Source organism: Delphinus delphis, chromosome 18 (assembly GCF_949987515.2).
Source record: "Delphinus delphis chromosome 18, mDelDel1.2, whole genome shotgun sequence".
NCBI lineage: Eukaryota > Metazoa > Chordata > Mammalia > Artiodactyla > Delphinidae > Delphinus > Delphinus delphis.
In genome coordinates this window covers 64642455-64660841 of record NC_082700.1, presented here as the reverse complement: position 1 = coordinate 64660841, position 18387 = coordinate 64642455, and the positions used below count along the sequence as shown (strand labels likewise).

The following is an 18387-nucleotide window of genomic DNA, read 5'->3' as shown; positions in this document are numbered from 1 at the left end:
GAGCCCTTGGAGGGAGTGTAACCCTACCAATACCTTGATTTTGGACTTTTCCAGAACTGTGAGACAGTTTCTGTTGCTTTAAGTCACCAAATTTTTGGTAATTTATTACACCAGCAATAGGAAACTAATTTGATTTTGTACCTTGAAGTGGGGATACTGCTGTAATACCTAAATACCTAAAAATGTAGAAATACCTGTTGAATCCGGAAGGAGCTGGAAGAGGTTTGAGAAACGTAGAAAAAGCCTAGATTGCCTTGAAGAGACTGTTGGCATAAATACGGACATTAAAGGCGATTCTGTTAAGGACTTAGAAGAAAGCGTGAAGCATGATAGGAAAAAGCTTCTGTCATCTTAGAGAATACTTACATGATTATGAATAAAATGTTGGTAGAAATATGAACATTAAAGGCACTTTTGGCAAGGGCTTAGAAGGAACTGAGGGATGTGTTATTGGAAATAAAGAGAGATGACCCTTGTTATATAGGCAGAAATCTAGCTGAATTAGATTGTACAGTTGTGTGGGAAGCAGAACATGTAAGCGATGAACTTGGATAGTTAAGAGGATTTCCAAGCAAAGTGTTAAAGGATTTCCAAGCAAAGTATCATCTGGTTTCTCCTTGTTGCTGTAAAATGCAAGAGGAAAGAGAGAAATTGAAAAAGGAACTGTGAAAGAAAAAGGAAGCAGCCTTTGGTAATTTGGGAGGCTCTCAGCCTATCCAGATTGCAAAGGTTGCTAAAATTAGGAAACTCGGTGTTGGGAATGCATGCTCTGTAAAGAAGGCCAAATGTGTGGCTGGATATCTTTTGTTGTATAGATTAGGTGTGCGACTTGTGGATCCACTCAGCTATCTCGGCAGATGCCAGGAATAAAGAGGGGCTTATCCAGGAGAAGGATCTGGGGAGGATCCTTGTGTAATGGCATGACCCTGGTGAGATACGTAGAAGAACCCCAAGGATTTTGATTGTTGCATCAATAGAAACACTGCCTGCTTGGATCAAAAGGGACAGAGACAGGATGAAATGAGAGAAGGCTGCCAGACTTCCAAAATTCTATAGGCAGGAAGTTGGCTGATAGAACTACATGGCTGCAAATGTGTGCTACACTTCAAGAAAAAGGGAGAATGACACTGAGGGCAAAGCCATGGCAGGCAGCACAGAGGGTGGAGCAATAAGCCACGGAGAGTTATGCTCAAGTCTTAAAAACCTAACAGAATCTTGTGCTGCAATTCGAACTTGCTTGGGATTGATGACTCCTCTACTCTCTACTTTCTCCCTTTTGGAATTGGAATATCTGTCTTTGGGATTTGGAACACCTATCTCACCACTGCATTTTGGAAGCATGTAATTTTTTAGTTCTACAGGTCCACGCGTGGAGGAGAAGTTTGCCTCTGGATGGATCGTACAGGGCCTCCCTCATACATAGTTTAGATAATTCACATGATGATATTTACTCATATGTATAAATTCTGCCATATGGAAGAAGTCTTTTACCTGTGAATGCACAATAAATGAGCATGTCAGTAGTTGTTTGGTCAAGTCAATTAGGGAATAAGTGTTGCGCTCTACTTTTCTCAAGGTTTTGTACCATCCCTGTCCTTTTCAGGTCACATCCTATTTAGTATTCCCCATAGTTTCCTCTGCTTTTAGCCTGTTTGTTTGTTTCAATGCCATTGAGTTGGATACCATTAATAGCAAGAGTTGCTTTGAAGTTGCTTATTGCTTTAAATCCCTATGTCTGTCCTGTTTCTGTTGATGAATTAATCAGTTTTTCTCCTTTTCACCTCCTTTTCCCCCTTTAGTGACCATCTCAGACTCACAAGAATTTATCACTCTGCGTGTGTCTGGAAGTCCTCAATACTTCCCATTTATATTAAGCATTAGTTTAGGTTTACTGAGGCTTAAAAGAAAGATAAGGTGGGCAATAACAAAGTCTGTACTGTCTGTTTGGTGGTTGTGTCTCTTCTGGTTTAAATAGTTAAATCTACTTGTTTTAGTTGTCTTGCACTTTGTTTCATACAGGACTGAATAATCTTTCACTTATTTCATTATTTCCAAAAGGCTTTATATTGCTTTGGCTATTTTTTTTTTTTATTACTTACACTCTGTGGATAAATGGCAGTTTCTTTGGGCTTCAAGACCAAAGACCTAATGCAATACACCAATTTTCTGTTAATTTTTTGATTAAGATATTTTCTGTTTTAAATAATAAAAATATTGTCGACACAAATACGTAGCTAAATGAAAATAATCGATCATATGACTTTTAAAAAATGTTTATAAAACCAGGTTTTGGTTGTGAAAAATAGGCAGTCTATTTTTTAACTTTTTACTTTTATATAACACTCTCTTTATTGCCGTTAAATTATACTTCTCAGTGGCATTTCACATGAAGACACAAAATAAATTATCCATTTTTTAGCTGTAGCTAATAAAGAGGAAAAGCCAAAAGTAATTCCTCATGTAGTCTTTTCCAGTCATGATTATATGCTTGTAGTTAAGAATGATACCTCAGGGAAGAATCATCAATTTGTTCTCTTTTTGCATTATAATAAATGGAAATCAGTGACTTTTATTTGAGGAGGTTTTTGTTTTTACCAGAAGTTGTAATTTGGCTCTAAAATATAGTATTGAAACCATTTTTTATTTCCATCGATTAACTGATTACTTTTATTTTTTTTAATAGTGAATTTATGGCAGAAGAAAGTAATGAAAAATTTTGGCAGTTTTTGGAAACTGTACAAGAATTAGCAATTTATAAACAAACAGGTAGGTGATGTACATATTTCAACTTTCAAGATATGTATCAATATTTATGTGCCTATATTAGATATGTTTATTGTTTTTTGTTGTTTATTGTTTTTAATGGTAAAGTTTAAGTGTAAATGCTTAATTGGGTTAGTAAGTCTGAATATTAAATTTGAAAAAATGTTTTACTGGAAACTATTCCAAGCATCCATTTCCAAAAATATAAGGCTCTAATACTTTGTTATACAAAAACTCATATGATTAGCAGTGTTTGGATATTTCATTATAATCAAGCAGGAATAGAAATTGTTGAATTATGGTTTTCTTTTTACCTAGATTTCTTTGAAATAGTATTAGTTTTGCATCTAGTAATACTAAAATTTTTTTGCCAGAATACGTTTACTCCTGAACTCTTAGAGAGATTTTTAATACTTGCTCTTATTGAGTTAGGTAACCTGTGTGCTTTCATTTCATTATTTAGAAAATGGACTTAGTTATTCCTACTTTTTTAAATATATATGAGAGTATATATCTATGCATACATACATATATTCTTAGAATGAACTAATGTTTATTAATGTGTTTCTTAAGGAAGATCAGATGCTGAAATTAGGTTTTCACGGCAGAGGCTAAAAGGTTAATTACTAATTATTATAAAGAAAGGTTAAAGAAAAAGGTTAGTTTCCTATCTCTACAGAGAATAGAATAAATGATATTAACATGGAATCTCTCAAGAGGCGATTCTTTAGCCTTTTAACTTAGAGAAAATTTACTACGGTGATTAAATAGTTTATGATTTTATTCCTCAGTGTAAATGTAAGATGAACAATGGTTTTGAATGTTTTAAGTGTTCATTTACTAGAGCCTGTTTGGCTTAAGTGGCTTTGAAGTTCAACAGTTTTATGATTTTATGAGATAGGTTTAAGATAAAGGGAGCAGACATGACTTTAATGATATTTTAAACTGAAATATTTCTAAAAACAAGTAATTTGCTCTTTGAAAAAACTTTTACTAAAAAGCTTCATTATTCATTAATCATGATTTGAGTCACGAGAGACAGTATGCACTGCTTTAGATACTGAGAATACAAAGATGAATAAATGTGATCTGTGTTCTCCAGACCTTATAATATGATAGAGACAACAGAACAGCTACATGTATTATTAGGTGATCAGAACTTTAATGGGGAGGGATAGGTATAACCCGGACGTGCGTTAAGAGGCACCCGTCAGTATTTCAGAGAGAGCAGGACAGCCTTTTCAGTGGTGAATGCTGGCGTGGAGTTTTGGATGATAGGATTTAACGAGGTCGTAGGGACAGGAGACGGGCAGAAGACACCACAGGAATAGATTACGTGGAGAAACTGTGACCACTTAGGAGTCTACTTGGAAAGCAGTGGGTGATTGTTGTCCGTTGGTTTTGTATTTGTCCTGGTGATTTTACTTTTGGTATTTGAGGTAAAAATAAGCTAGATTAATATGTCAGGTTTTCATGAGAGTCAAAAGATCCAACACCAGATTTCCTGGCTCTCACCTAAAATCCTGACTGTACCTTTCCCAAACCTGTTGTTCTCAGTACATGCTTTATGGCCTTATTTGGTGCCATTTTCATTGGAGAAGCAATCTTGAAAGTTACTCTTATAAATTTTGAACCCTTTAAGTTGTTCAAATTTGTCAGCATATTTTATACCTAAATAAAACAGCATGTCTGGACAAACTGGTGGCAGATCATCAACAAGTTGGAATATAAGCGCAGGAGTACCTAAACTCTACTTTAAGCATAGGAGGTGTATGTGTTTCAGGGTTGAACCTAAAATGAAGTGTATTAAATAAGAACTACTAACACAAAACTATAATTCTGTTGAACCTGTTCATAATGGTGAGAGCCAAATGCATATTGCTGCCTCAATGCTGACCTTGTTAGGTGTAGGAAGAAACGGTATATATGAGGAATTAAATATGACACAAGCTATCAGATTTTACTGAATTTGTTTTCAAGGCATTATCCTAGAGGAAACATTTAGAATCCTTAGTTACTTGTAATTTTCTAGGTTGTTGAATCTCCATGAGACCCTCTAAATTCTCTCCACTGGAAAATAATTTCAGTGATGTACTTGCCTAAAAAAATTGTAAAAGTTGAACATTAACTCTTTGAATTCAGGTGCTAGTTTTCCTGCCATTTCGTGAGGACAGTTTACATTATGGGCCAGCATATTCAGACCTTTTAAACATTGAATTGCCTGTTTTTAAATCATTTTGTATGGGTCTGCCACAGAGTTATATATTTATTGATGTCTCAAGATTCAAGTGGCATGATATTAGCTAACCTTTGTAGTTTTGTGTGGTGAATCAGAAATATCAAGCAAGGTTTATCTGACTCCAGAGCCCCTATTTATTTCCCCTTCTCCATGTTCTCAGCATATTAAAATCTCATTCTCAAAGTCCTTCAAGATTTTAATGGTTTCTACACAAGTAAAGTTGCTCGTATATTTTAATGGAAAGATTTTTAGAAAATGCTATGACATTTCTAACTCAGTCACTTATAATTGAGAACCAGGTTTGGGGTAGGAAGATTGCCATCTGGACGTGTCACATTTGAAATGCTTGTGGAATATCCAAGTGAGGATATCCAGTAAGCTGATGTAAGTGAGAGATTTAGGTGAAAAAAAAAAAAAATCCAAGCTAAAAGGTAGAATTTGGGGGTTATCAACATCAAGAAGGTAATTGCAGTTATAGGGAAAAGAGATAGAATGAGAAGAAAATAAAGAACACCAGTATTTAAGAGATAACCAGAGGAATAACCTGCAATAGAGACTAGGGAGCACCAGTGGAGGTGGGTGAAAACCTAGAAAGTGTGATGTCATGAAAGCCAGGGGAATATTAAGTGCTACGTGATAGACATTATCAAATACTAAAGAAGAACCAAGTAATATAAATACTAAGATTTAACAAAAGAAAAATTAGTGGTGACTTTGAGAGCACTTTTACTGGTATAGTAATAAAAACTACAGTAGGTTGAGGAAGTAGAGGTAACTATTGTTACGTCTTTAAGATTGACTATAGAGCAAATAAGGTGAATCAGTACGTGATTCATCATGTACTGCTGCCGCTTTTTTTTTTTTTAAAGATGAGAGTGATTTATGTATATTAAATGCCAATAGGTAAAAAAACAAGTGAAAGGTGAAAGAAATCGAAAGGGCAAAATCATTATCAGCAGGTTAGTTGGTAAGCATGGATTTAGTTATTTTTAAACATTAGCTAAAATAGTCCAGTGCATCCATGATTATCTTGCAAGTTAAGCCTAAAAATACATAGGCTTACTTTCTGTAACCCCTGAATCCTATATCCATGACTACATTAGAGACAACCTTAACAGTGACCTTGACAAATCTTGGTGTCTGTGGTCAGGCACGACTCACATTTGTTTCTGTTGACCCTCTTCTCTGTTGTCATGTAAAACCAATGTCCTTTTGACTGATGTAGTCTTTGTTTTTGTTATATTATTGCATTAATTTTGACTGTTTTGTTGACCCTACTATAGCTATTATGTCTTTTTTAAGATCCATTTTTAAGGTAACATCTCTTCTGTAATGGCTTTTGTGTTGCTTTTACTAGTGAAGGCAAGTCTTGCCTTACTTTTTGATTCTTGGGGGGAAACTCACCATAACTTCCTGAGAAAATCACCTACAGTTTGTTAAAGTAGAAGTGAATGAGCACACCTACTCTCATATGATGACTCTTTGAAATTACTGGATTAGGAAAGTATTATTGGCCTAGAATGAAGAGGTCTATCCACTTCTTAAACATTAATTCCAGAAATGCATTAGATGCCTGTTTTGTGTGCCAAGACTGGAAAGGCATAATTGAAAGGCTAGAAAAGATTCTCACCTTAACAGTTTATAGCTTAATGGGAAGGACGGCATTAAACAAATAATTATACAGATAATTTTTAATTACTGTGTGAGAATTGATCTAGGGATGGTATAGAGTCCTTTGCTATTCTTAGTCTCCTCTTAAATTGTAAGTAGGGCCTATATCTTATCTATGTATTATAACTCTACAACCTTGGAGTGAATTGGTCTATGTTGGCATCTTCCAAATAGATTTATTTATTTATTTATTTATTTTGCGATACGCGGGCCTCTCACTGTTGTGGCCTCTCCCATTGCGGAGCACAGGCTCCGGACGCGCAGGCTCAGCGGCCATGGCTCACGGGCCCAGCCGCTCCGCGGCATGTGGGATCTTCCCGGACTGGGGCACGAACCCGTGTCCCCTGCATCGGCAGGCGGACTCTCAACCACTGCGCCACCAGGGAAGCCCCCAAATAGATTTTAATGGCAAGATTATTTTCATCTGGACTTGTATTGATTGCCTGGACTTCACTGGAAGATAAAAATGAATAATAAACTGGAGATCTTGATTTTCCCTTTTGCTCTAACATCTTCTATTCCAAACTTAAAATATGACATCAATTTAATTAGCTATACAGTGAGAGATGTGCCAATGTGTTGAATACAAAATACTAACATCCTTTTCTTTTGAATTCTTTTTGTAGAATCAGATTATTCTTACTACAACTTAATCCTGAGGAAAGCTGGACAGTTTTTAGACAATTTACATATCAATCTCTTAAAGTTTGCTTTCTCTATAAGGGCATACTCTCCAACTATTCAGATGTTTCAACAGGTATGTAAAAATACCCAAACTATATTTGACAAAGAAGCATGCTAGCAATGTACATACATGTATCTTAATGTGAATATCTTTGGCTAAAAATCTCCAAACTTGTAATACCTGGTTCCATAGCCTATCATCGATTATATTTTCATTGTTACCATTGTTTATAGTATAATTGAGTATTTTAGGTAATTTTGTAGTTATTTGGGATAAGGCAGTTACGAAGACTAATCACCAGTGAAGTGAACTGTAGTGACAATTTTAACTTAATGGGATGTTTTCAACAATTTCAAAGCATGTTTTCCTCCTGTACAGTTGATTTTGTTAAAATGTTTTATTCTGTCTATGTATTTTTACTTTAATTAGAGCAATAACTTAATAGTTGGTAAGCTATTTTAATCAAAATAATGTGTAAGTTTTAAAAATGATATTGTAATTATCGACTACTGTAGCTAAGTGGAATCTTTGAAATCTTAGATTGCAGCTGACGAGCCTCCACCAGATGGCTGTGATGCATTTGTGGTTATCCACGAGAAACACACGTGTAAAGTTAATGAGATTAAAAAGCTGTTGAAGAAGGCTACTTCAAGGTAAATTAATGATCGGCCATAGTGAAAGAAGTGGTTTATAAAAAGAGATGAGGGGTGAAATAGAAACTTCTTATAATAAAAGATTTTAATATTCCAAGACATTGTATATTAAAGAATGTGCTCTCAATATATCTAAATCCTTCTCTAAAGTATATAAGTACTTTCAATATTCTATCTTGATTAGCTTTTGATTTTAGAATACCAAAATACCGTAAAATATATGAGAGATGTATTTTATGTAACGTAAGTTGTTTTTGCAAATACAAGCAGACCTCAAAGATGTTGTGGGTTCACTTCCAGACCACCTCAATAAAGTGAATACTGCAATAATTGACACACAGTTTTTGGTATCCCAGTGCATATAAAAGTTACGTCTACACTACACAGTAGTCTGTTGAGTGCCCAACAGCATTATGTCTAAAAAAATGTATACCTTAATTTTAAAATACTTTATTGCTAAAAACTGCTAACCAGCATCTGAGCCTTCAGTGAGTCAATCTTTTTGCTGGTGGAGAGTGTGAAATATTGCAAGAATTACAAAAATGTGACACAGAGACAGGAAGTGAGCAGATGCTGTTGGAAAAATGGTGACCATAGACTTGCTGGACACCATTGCCAAAAATCTTCAATGTGTTAAAAATGAAATATCTGTGAAGCACAGTAAAGCAAAGCACAGTAAAGTGAGGTATGCCTGTAAACATACAAAGCTGTGGATTTATCTAAGCTATATCTCTTTAAATAGAAACTGAATGTATACCTTGGGAGTAAAAAATTAATAACAAAAACAGTAGTATAGAATTGCTTTTTTATAATGCATTATTCAAAACCTTTTTCTTCTTCCAAGTATTTAATACAAATGAATATGAGAAGTAGGAAGGAGATTATTAATTTAGTAGTGATTTTTACAGAGTAATGCCTGCCAGTATATGTTTTACTGCCTGATTGTTTATACTTTAAGAAGTATTAAAGTTGTTTCTCTAATTTTGAAAGAGTTCTTTATATATTAAACAGTAACTTCTTTTATTTGTCGGAAACTTTTTCTCATATTTATTTATATTGATTTTAATATAGAGAAGCTTTTATTTTTACGTAGCCAAATTTGTCCTTTATGTATGTATGTTTTTATACTTACACAGTTTTTCCCAAACCTGAGTGAGAGATTTTACTAATATTTCCCAGTAGCTTTCTTAAAGTTTTTGTTTTACCTTAAACTTTTAAACTATCTATAGTTTATTTTCTTAGGAAGGCAAGGATCCAGTCAGATCTTTTTCCCTTCAGGTGGCTAGTCAGTTATTATATTCATTATATTTATATTATGGTCTATTTTATAACTTTGTTCTATACTGTTATGTTTCTTGTAACAGTACCATGTCGTTAGTATTTATTGCTTTACGATTTATTCCGGTACCTCACAGGACAGTTTCCTCTTCATGGCTGCTTTTTTATCCTCCAGAATTTCTTAGCTCTTTGCACTTGTTGATGCTTTCAAACTAACATTAGAGTCCTTTTTCTCCTACCAAATTGCCTCCCGAAAAAGCCTTGGTTGGGTTTTAATTAGAATTATATTAAACCTATTAGTTAATTTTAAAAGAATTTAAATGTTTATTATGTCGAATCTCTCAACAGATAACATAGTACGTTTTCTGTTTATTCCTTCTTTTAAAACTTTAAAGTTTTATAATTTACTGTGTTTTTAAAATCAGAAATAACTTGTTTTATCAGTTGTTTTGCATCTATTAAGATTAATTCGAAGTTTTTCTCTTTGGACGTACTGTGTATCATGGTAATATATTTTAAACTATTACACCTTTTCATTTCTAGGGAGAACTATTTGTTAATGGTGTGGGATTATCTTAATTTTTGTTGAAGTAAGATTGCTTGTATCTTTATTAAGATTCATTTTTCTACTTTAATGAGATTAGCTATTATTTAAACTATTTATGCCATTTTTAAATGTTATTCTAGCTTCATATAGTGAATTAGGCAGCCATGTCATTCTGTAAGAATTGGTGTAGCATAGCAATTACCTATTTCTCTAAAGCATTAATAGACTATGAAATTGTCAGCCCTAATGTGTTTTTCTTTTCCTAGTGCATTTTTTAAAGTTAACTTTGGTAACTTTATTTTTTAATTTAATTTAATTTATTTATTTATTTTTGGCTGCATTGGGTGTTCGTTGCTGTGCATAGGCTTTCTGTAGTTGCGGTGAGTGGGGGCTACTCTTCGTTGCCGTGCGGTGGCTTCTCTTGTTGCGGAGCACGGGCTCTAGGCACGCAGCCTTCAGTAGTTGTGGCACGTGGGCTCAGTAGTTGTGGCTTGCAGGCTCTAGAGCACAGGCTCAGTAGTTGTGGCACACGGGCTTAGTTGCTTCCCGGCATTTGTGATCTTCCCGGACCAGGGATCGAACCCGCGTCCCCTGTGTTGGCAGGTGGATTCTTAACCACTGCGCCACCAGGGAAGTCTGGTAACTTTTAAAGTTTATTATTGTTACTGTTTTCTGGCATCTGATGTCTGATGTTATAATTTTCTTAGAGAAACTAATATTAAAGTTAAATATTTAATATTTAGATATTTAATCTAAAATTAAGCTTAAAAAAAGGTTAACATCAAGCTGTTTGGGAGAGCAACCTGCCGTGGTTGCTGTGAGCCCTTGCATGTTCTCGCCTGGTCTGACCAGTAAAAAATGCAAGACCTGACCTGCTCTATACCTGAACCATTTCTCAGGGTTGTGTTTGTAGTGAGCAACCTTGAGGAACTAGGTAACGTTTCCTTCTGGAAAGAAGAATGAACTTGTTTACTGCTTGTTATAAAACTGTGGTTCCCCAAGTACGGTGATCCTCAGCTGCAACGTACCCCCACTGTGTAGTATCCATTTAGCTCCATATTTTGTCCCACAGCCCGCCTTGTGGAACTTGGGGAGCAGGCATAATGCTCATGCTGCTTGCTATGCTTTGAGCAATAAAAGTCCTTTCTCTTTGACCCAGGAGTCTCAGGTCTTCTGCCAGAATCCATAAAATGACAAAAGCCTAACTTACTACTTTGTAAGTAGGCTAAAACCAAGCCTTAGACCTTTTATAGTTCTTGACAGTTTTAGAAACAAGAGTGGGATGTTGACAGACGCATAGCTTTCTGAAAGAGGAAGGACAAAGGCCCCCTGGGTTGGGGAGACAAAAGCTCAACACTTGGATTTCTTTGCTACTGCTCCCCTCTCTTCCACCATTCTGCACTCCCTGTGCTCCTGGCTGGATGACAGCAGTCTTCTTCTGATAACTGCTACTGTGGCTCCTCACACAGGATGTTTGATCTTTGTTCGTACCGGAAAAGGCACCTAACCTCAATTGCTGGGCCTTGGAAGGTGCTCATAATGGGAAAGGGAATTAACATGATCTCTCGACCAATTCATTGCACTTCTATTTTTATTGTTTTGGCTCCCACATCTAAATCTATAACTGGTGTTGATATTGTTTGTGTATATATTTCGAATGCTGATGAAGTCTGAAGCGAGATACTCTCACTGGGAGACTACATATCTACTATCTACTCCCAGGTGGTCCAGCAGACTCAACGTAGAATCCCAGGAGGAGAAGGGGGGAAATCACAACTTCAGTTACAGACCGAATGGCTGCTTGAATGCCCAGAGAGGTAGTTTCCAAGGACAATGTCGCCACCTGCCTGACTCAGCCATCAAGTACACCCGTTTTTAAAAAGAGAAAATTGCTGAGCTTTAGTTGAAACTGAACACCTGACTCAGGCAGTCTTGTTTACATTGTTTACAATGATGTTTACATTTTGGCACAGGTCAACTAGGATTCAGTGACTAACAGGGTAGAAGGGAGTCAGTGAGCCTCTCTGGTCAAGTGGAAACAGTATATTCAAGAGTTACTTAAACCTTGTGTGATCTTAGGGGTACATGATGAAGTGGCAGCAGCTCCCCTTTGGGACAAACCCAATGCCCCATTCCATTACCTGAAGTAAAATCTCTGACTCAGTGGGGCCCTCAATTCGCAATTGTTTCCTTTAATGCCTGGATCAAGTTACTGATACACTCAGCTAAGTTACAGTCTGGTGGTGACTTAGGGCTGCTGTTGCAGTGCATCCAGGCTGCAGCTATGAAAAACCGAAAGCAGATGTGGTCAGTCCATTCAGTGGGCAGAATTCGAGGTCTGACACTCGAAGACCACCAGATTAGAGGCACCAGTCTTTGGGGCTGTACACTGTGAGAATAAGCTGCACCTGCCCATCTGACAGTCTGGGTTACTTCTGTAGATACACACAGTCCACACCCATTATCCAATGAGTCTGAGTGGAGTCGAGCTGCATGTCAAGACTGCAGCATCCAAATTGCTGCTGTTGCTACCTGGCTCCACCACTGCGTGGAAGATGCACCATTATAGACAGGAGCACAATAAAGGACTACATGCTTCTGATGTAAGATCTACCACAGCATACCGGGCTGTGACCTCTGCCCAGAGATGGTTTCTTTGTCTTGTGGTAAAGGCGCCCGCATTGCACTGGGCCACCACCTGCTTCTGGCAAACTGACTAGGTCAGATGTTCGACCCTGCTCTTGGTGCTGCCTTTGGTGCCTCATCCCTGTTGAGACTTCTTTACGTTATGGTTTCGCTACTTAAGTCCAATCAGCCAACTCTGGCCACACCACTGTAGCCCTTGGATCTAAACTGTTATTTTTCTGGCTTTCCAGATCATCTATAGTCTGACAGCTATGCACCTTATTTCACGGAGGCCAGCAACACTAGATCAGTAGTCAAAGGCATTCACTGAACATTCCACGTTCTCTGCCACCCACAGGCATCTGGTTTCTGAGCATACTAGAATAGCCTCCTCAGAAATTAATTCGAAAAGTTTTGACTCTGCCTCTCTCACCCTCTGATCCATAGGCTTTAGTAAGGCCGTTTGATCTCTGGATGTGACCATGCTCGGAAAGGTTCCATCTCTTGGCCACCTCCTGTGAAATGGTTAGGATGAAAGAGGTAGGAGGTTGTATGGATTTGTTCAGGATTCTACCATGACCATTGCTGGGTGTCGTGTATCTTTCCTTCGGTCAACAGCAGCCTCAGATCATCCTGGTTGGTATGGCCTCCACGTGGTAGCCCAGCCAGAAGGGGCTTGAAGAATTCAAGCTTTAATTTTGGTCTATCCCCCTGGATGGTGTTGTTGGAAAGATGTGGTCCTACATCGTGAAGATAACCAGTTGGTTGAGTCCACTGCTTACCAAGTCTTTCTACGGTGACCACAGGGGCCTAGCTGGGGGCCTATAATGGGTCTTTGTAAGTTTCTTAAAAATGCTCTTGTCTCCCTTGAACCTGATTCTTCCAGATGAAAGGTGTGGGTATAAATAGAGGATGATTCGAAAATAGGTAAAATTGTAGATATTAGGATGGGACACATTGATTTCATGGCTACTGAGGTAGAACTGCAAGTCTAGCACCTGACCTTAGGCTCTGAAGGTGTGGGAAGGGGAAACATTGTTTTCTTTGATCCTGGATCCAGCACAGCAGCCTGTCAAAAGAGTCGTACAGTCTGCCTGAGTCGCCAGCAGCTGCGGCTGACAATCTGACCTGCTGTGGGGTCTGTCATTCCTCTACATGCTGTGTGAACATGGCCAGTCCTGGGTCTGACTTGTGTCTGACTCCCAGCAGTGGCAGCTCCGAAGCGTAGATTCCTCCCTCCCCCAAATTCATGTGTAAACATGTGGGCTGGACAACCTTCTTTTAACCTTAATGATACAAATGTATATACACACTTCCATCTCCTGAGCAGCCTGGTTGACGCTGCAGCTACTAGGTGCAAGTTTAACAATTTTGGAACTGGAGTGACACGTGCCATTTTGGGATTAAACGTTTGTATTTCTAGAAAGCAGGCACAGAATGTTTTCATTGGGGGTAACGGTTGCTTTCTTATTATTGGGGGGGGCGGATTCTGCCATAGCCCCGAGTGTCTTTCTGGGTATGGTAAGACTGTGAGGACTTGAATGGTCTGTGCCCAGGCCATTTCTCAGGGTTGTGTGCGGCAGGTGACTTTGAGGGATGAGTTAATGTCTGCCTCTGGGACAAGCAGCAGGTTGTTTACTGCTTCTTATAGGATGAGGGGCTCCCCGCACTCAGTGCTTCTTAGCTGTGGTGCGTACAGCTAAGCATTCTTGTGTAGCATTCTTGTGGGTCCATTTCCACCCTAATGGAATGCGGGGGCCACAGGGAACTGATGCAAACATGCTAAATAATGCTCATGCTGCTTATGTGCCAGGAGTAGTAAAGTTCTTTGGTTTTGACCTAAGAGTTTGTCTTCTGCCAGGATCCATGAAACAACAAAAGGCAAACTTATTAGCTTGTAAGCGGGGTAAAATCAATTCCCTAACCTGACAGAAACTAAATGGGTATACATAGATATATATAGTGTCTTTTATATGTACACACACACACACACACACACACACACAGAGTTGTTATATATGTGGTATATGTGTGTATGTATATATGTATGTATGTAGCGTTAATCTTTTTTTTCTTTTTTGTGAACCTTATGCACATAATCCTTGGTTTATGTCACACTATCAACATTGGTCCATGGTGGTTGTTTTTTCTCATTTAAGCAAATAATGTATTTACACACACACGCACACACACACACACAGTAATAGGAACATTTTAATTTTTTCCCTCTCTGTAGATGTTTCTCATTCCTAAGTTTTCTTCAGTTTTCATTTTCTTTCAGTTTTTCCAGATTAGATTTATATTTTTTAAAGAAATAACTGGTACACTTATTATACTTTTTTTTTGTTCTAATGTATTACCATTTGCATTCATATTGTTTCTTATTTTGCCTTTGGTTGAATTAGGAATGTGGTTCTTTTTCTTTTAATCATAACACATTTAGGGCATCAAAGTTATCTTTCTTTACTATATGGTATTCTTGTCCCAATTTCCTAAAAAACTCCTTTTATTTCCTTGTTGGGAGCAGGGGAGGAGAGAAAGTTATACTCATTTAGGATGGTGACGATTGCTGTCACTTTCTCCCAAATAAATAAATGACATTTTAGTGTAATATCTGTCAAGTTTGGGGCGGATTCAGACCATGGATCTTTGAACCATGGAACAGGAAGTAGAGAGAAAAAGAATTACACTATCTTTCTTTTTGTCTAGTACATTGTTGTATTTCAAGTGGTAAGGTGTATTATGTTTTAAGTAGGAAGACATCAGTTATGATTCTAAGTTAAACGGCATAGATTTTATAATTACTGGGTTTTACTCCCAAATTATAGTATAACGTTATTATTAGTTTTCAGCTTCATTAAGAGTTTTCGTTTTTTTCTGTGTCTTTGAAAATATCATTGGAGATTTGGGAAATGTAGCATTAAGGTCTGCTCTCCAAATGCCACTTCAAATCTGTGTTACCCTCCTTTTTTTGTCCAAAGTGGAAAGCTGCATTTTTAAAAAATTTTTACTTTTTAAAAAAATTTTATTGGAGTATAGTTGATTTACAAAAGCTGCATTTTAAAAGTTAAAAATATATGTGGTCATTATTTAAAAAATTCAAATAATTCAGAAAAAATACAAAGTAGAAAGGGAAAATGACCCATAATTCTGTTAAGTTTGGTACATTTTTTTCTTTTTAAATACATATATTCACATGCAGATATATTCTTTTTTAAAAAACCTACATGGGATTGTACTATAAAGGATGTCTTAGAACCTTCCCCCACTGAATTATACATCCCTACATTTCTTGCATATAAATAAATATAAATATAGGTCTATGCTTTGTCATTGTGGAGCAGGACCCATTTATATAGTGTTGTATTTCCACCTGACACATAGTAGATGCTCAGATATTTATCAAATGAATAATACTGTGATTAACTGAACAAGTACATTTAATTATCCCACCCCCTGTGATAGATATAAGGTATTTTACATTTTTCCTCTATTATAAACAATATGTAGTTGAATGTCCATGTACATATATTTTTATGTACATGTATCGTTATACTGTTATCTTGATATTATCTTAGATAAATTTCTAGAACTAGAATCACAAGGTAAATAAGTGTATGCATTTAAAATTGGTACATATTTCAAAATTTTTCTTCAGAAAGCTGGTTATGTTTCATACTCCATTTCTAACATTTTCACTAATGCTAATTTGTATGACTTCCCTTTATAATCTTAGTCAATTCAAGAAATGTAATTTCCTATTTTTAAATGTAATCTAGTCGATTTTTAAAAGCTGTTTTCCCTCTTACGGAGTAATTCTCCATACATGTAGTATAATTTTTTATTACCTATGATATATCCATGTGATTCCTGAATTAATTAAAAAAGCAGACTTTGAAAGGTATGTGTTTTAGGGTATAAGAAGGCACTCACCAGGGCTTCCCTTGTGGCGCAGTGGTTGAGAGTCCGCCTGCCGATGCAGGGGACACGGGTTCGTGCCCCGGTACGGGAGGATCCCGCGTGTCGCGGAGCGGCTGGGCCTGTGAGCCATGGCCGCTGGGCCTGCACGTCCGGAGCCTGTGCTCCGCAAAAAAAAAAAAAAAAGGCACTCACCATTACAGACTCATGAACAAACGTTATGTTAACCTTTACCTTTGTCTCTGGAAAATCTATTTCATTTCTTCTAATTTTTTTCTTTTATATTCAACCTCAAGATTTATCTAATAGCATTAGCAGCCTTTCCAATTACCAACATTTGAAAACATTTATCTTTAATACTAATATTAATTTCATTGTGAAGATAGAATTTACTAATATGTATAAAGAATCTTGCATAGTGCCTGGAAAATAAGATGTCAAAGTCTGTTTATGATGGTAGGGCCAGACCATAGGACTGCTCTGTTTGTTTGATTATCCTTCGGGATTTAACGAGTTGTTATTCATATTAAGAACTAATAATCTTTGCATGACATAGTACCTTTGTTTTTTAAAGATTTGGAGCCCATTTTCAGGGAATGTGAGCTATAATGAAAGGTTATATTCCTCTAATTGAAGAAAATATAAATTTTATTTCATCAAAAAATATGTTGCCATTTATATTTTATTTTATTTTATTTTTTATTTTTTATTTTTTTGCAGTACGCGGGCCTCTCACTGTTGTGGCCTCTCCCGTTGCGGAGCACACGCTCCGGACGTGCAGGCTCAGCAGCCATGGCTCACGGGCCCAGCCACTCCGCGGCACGTGGGATCTTCCCGGACCGGGGCGCGAACCTGTGTTCCCTGCATTGGCAGGCGGACTCTCAACCACTGCGCCACCAGGGAAGCCCTATATTTTATTTTTAAAGATAGCAAACATTGATTGAAAATCAAATATTTTTAATATTCAGTGTTGGGCTAACCAAATTTATTTTTTGTCTTTTCTGTCATTAAGAAGTTCTGTTCACAGAGTCACCACAGGAAGTCTAAGTTCTTTTTCTGTGATTTTATGTATGTGTCTGTGTGTATATATATATATACACACAGACACACACACAAATGCATATACATACATTCCTATAAGTTTGATAAGTAAAAATTGTAAAGTTTCACGATATGTTTCTCATATGCTCTGCTTTCAGTTCTTGTTTGTGTTTTGTTTTCATTTTAGGCCCAGACCTTATCTGTATAAAGGAGACCACAAATTTCCTGCAGACAAAGAGAACTTACCAGTGATTATCCTCTATGCAGAAATGGGTACCAGAGCATTTCGTAAATTTCACACGGTGTTGTCTGAAAAAGCTCAAAACGGGGAAATTCTTTATGTTCTTCGGCATTATGTTCAGGTACGTGTTTGTTTTGTCCAAGATTATTTTGGCTATAAAAAATACATTTTATAATAATTTCGTTACTAGATTTTACATGATAATTTCCCCTAGAATAGTTATTTAAAGATTTTTTTTGATTAACACAACTATCACATATGAATTTTATGTGGAAAAATATATTGAGATTCTGTGTCTTTTCTAGAAGTATCATGTTTATATTTCTTTCCTTTATAATATATTTGGAACAGATTTAAAACTTGGATAAAAAACAAAACCGTACAACAATAGCATGGGTAATATCTGCTAGGATTCATAAATGTAGTTATTTTAAATGAAAATGTATTATGATGAGGAAGTCTAATTTACTTGGTATTTTGATAGTATATATTAGTTCAGAGTGCTAAGCTTGGTATGCGAATGCTCTCAAACCTATTTGTTTGAAAGGCTGATTACTTTCTTATGCAAGTTTCAGATCAAATGTGTTGTGTTATCCCCGTCTCCAGAGCTCTCGTTGCAGTCACACTCTATCACATTATTCTGTTTTAATGACTTCGTAGCACTTATTACTGTGCTGTCTCTAATTTTATTTCTTTAACACCTCCACACACACACACACACACACA

At 36.7% G+C, this 18387-nt stretch overlaps 1 protein-coding gene across 1 annotated transcript in view; it reads left to right on the top strand.

The window, feature by feature from the left end:
• The window catches only part of UGGT2 (UDP-glucose glycoprotein glucosyltransferase 2), a 171260-nt gene that overhangs the window by 11143 nt on the left and 141730 nt on the right, over window positions 1-18387 (top strand). Inside the window, exons 2-5 of the mRNA XM_059995737.1 lie at window positions 2684-2766; window positions 7300-7430; window positions 7899-8011; window positions 17608-17782. Of these exons, the coding sequence (XP_059851720.1) occupies window positions 2684-2766; window positions 7300-7430; window positions 7899-8011; window positions 17608-17782 (502 nt within the window). The remainder of the gene's footprint in view (window positions 1-2683; window positions 2767-7299; window positions 7431-7898; window positions 8012-17607; window positions 17783-18387) is intronic.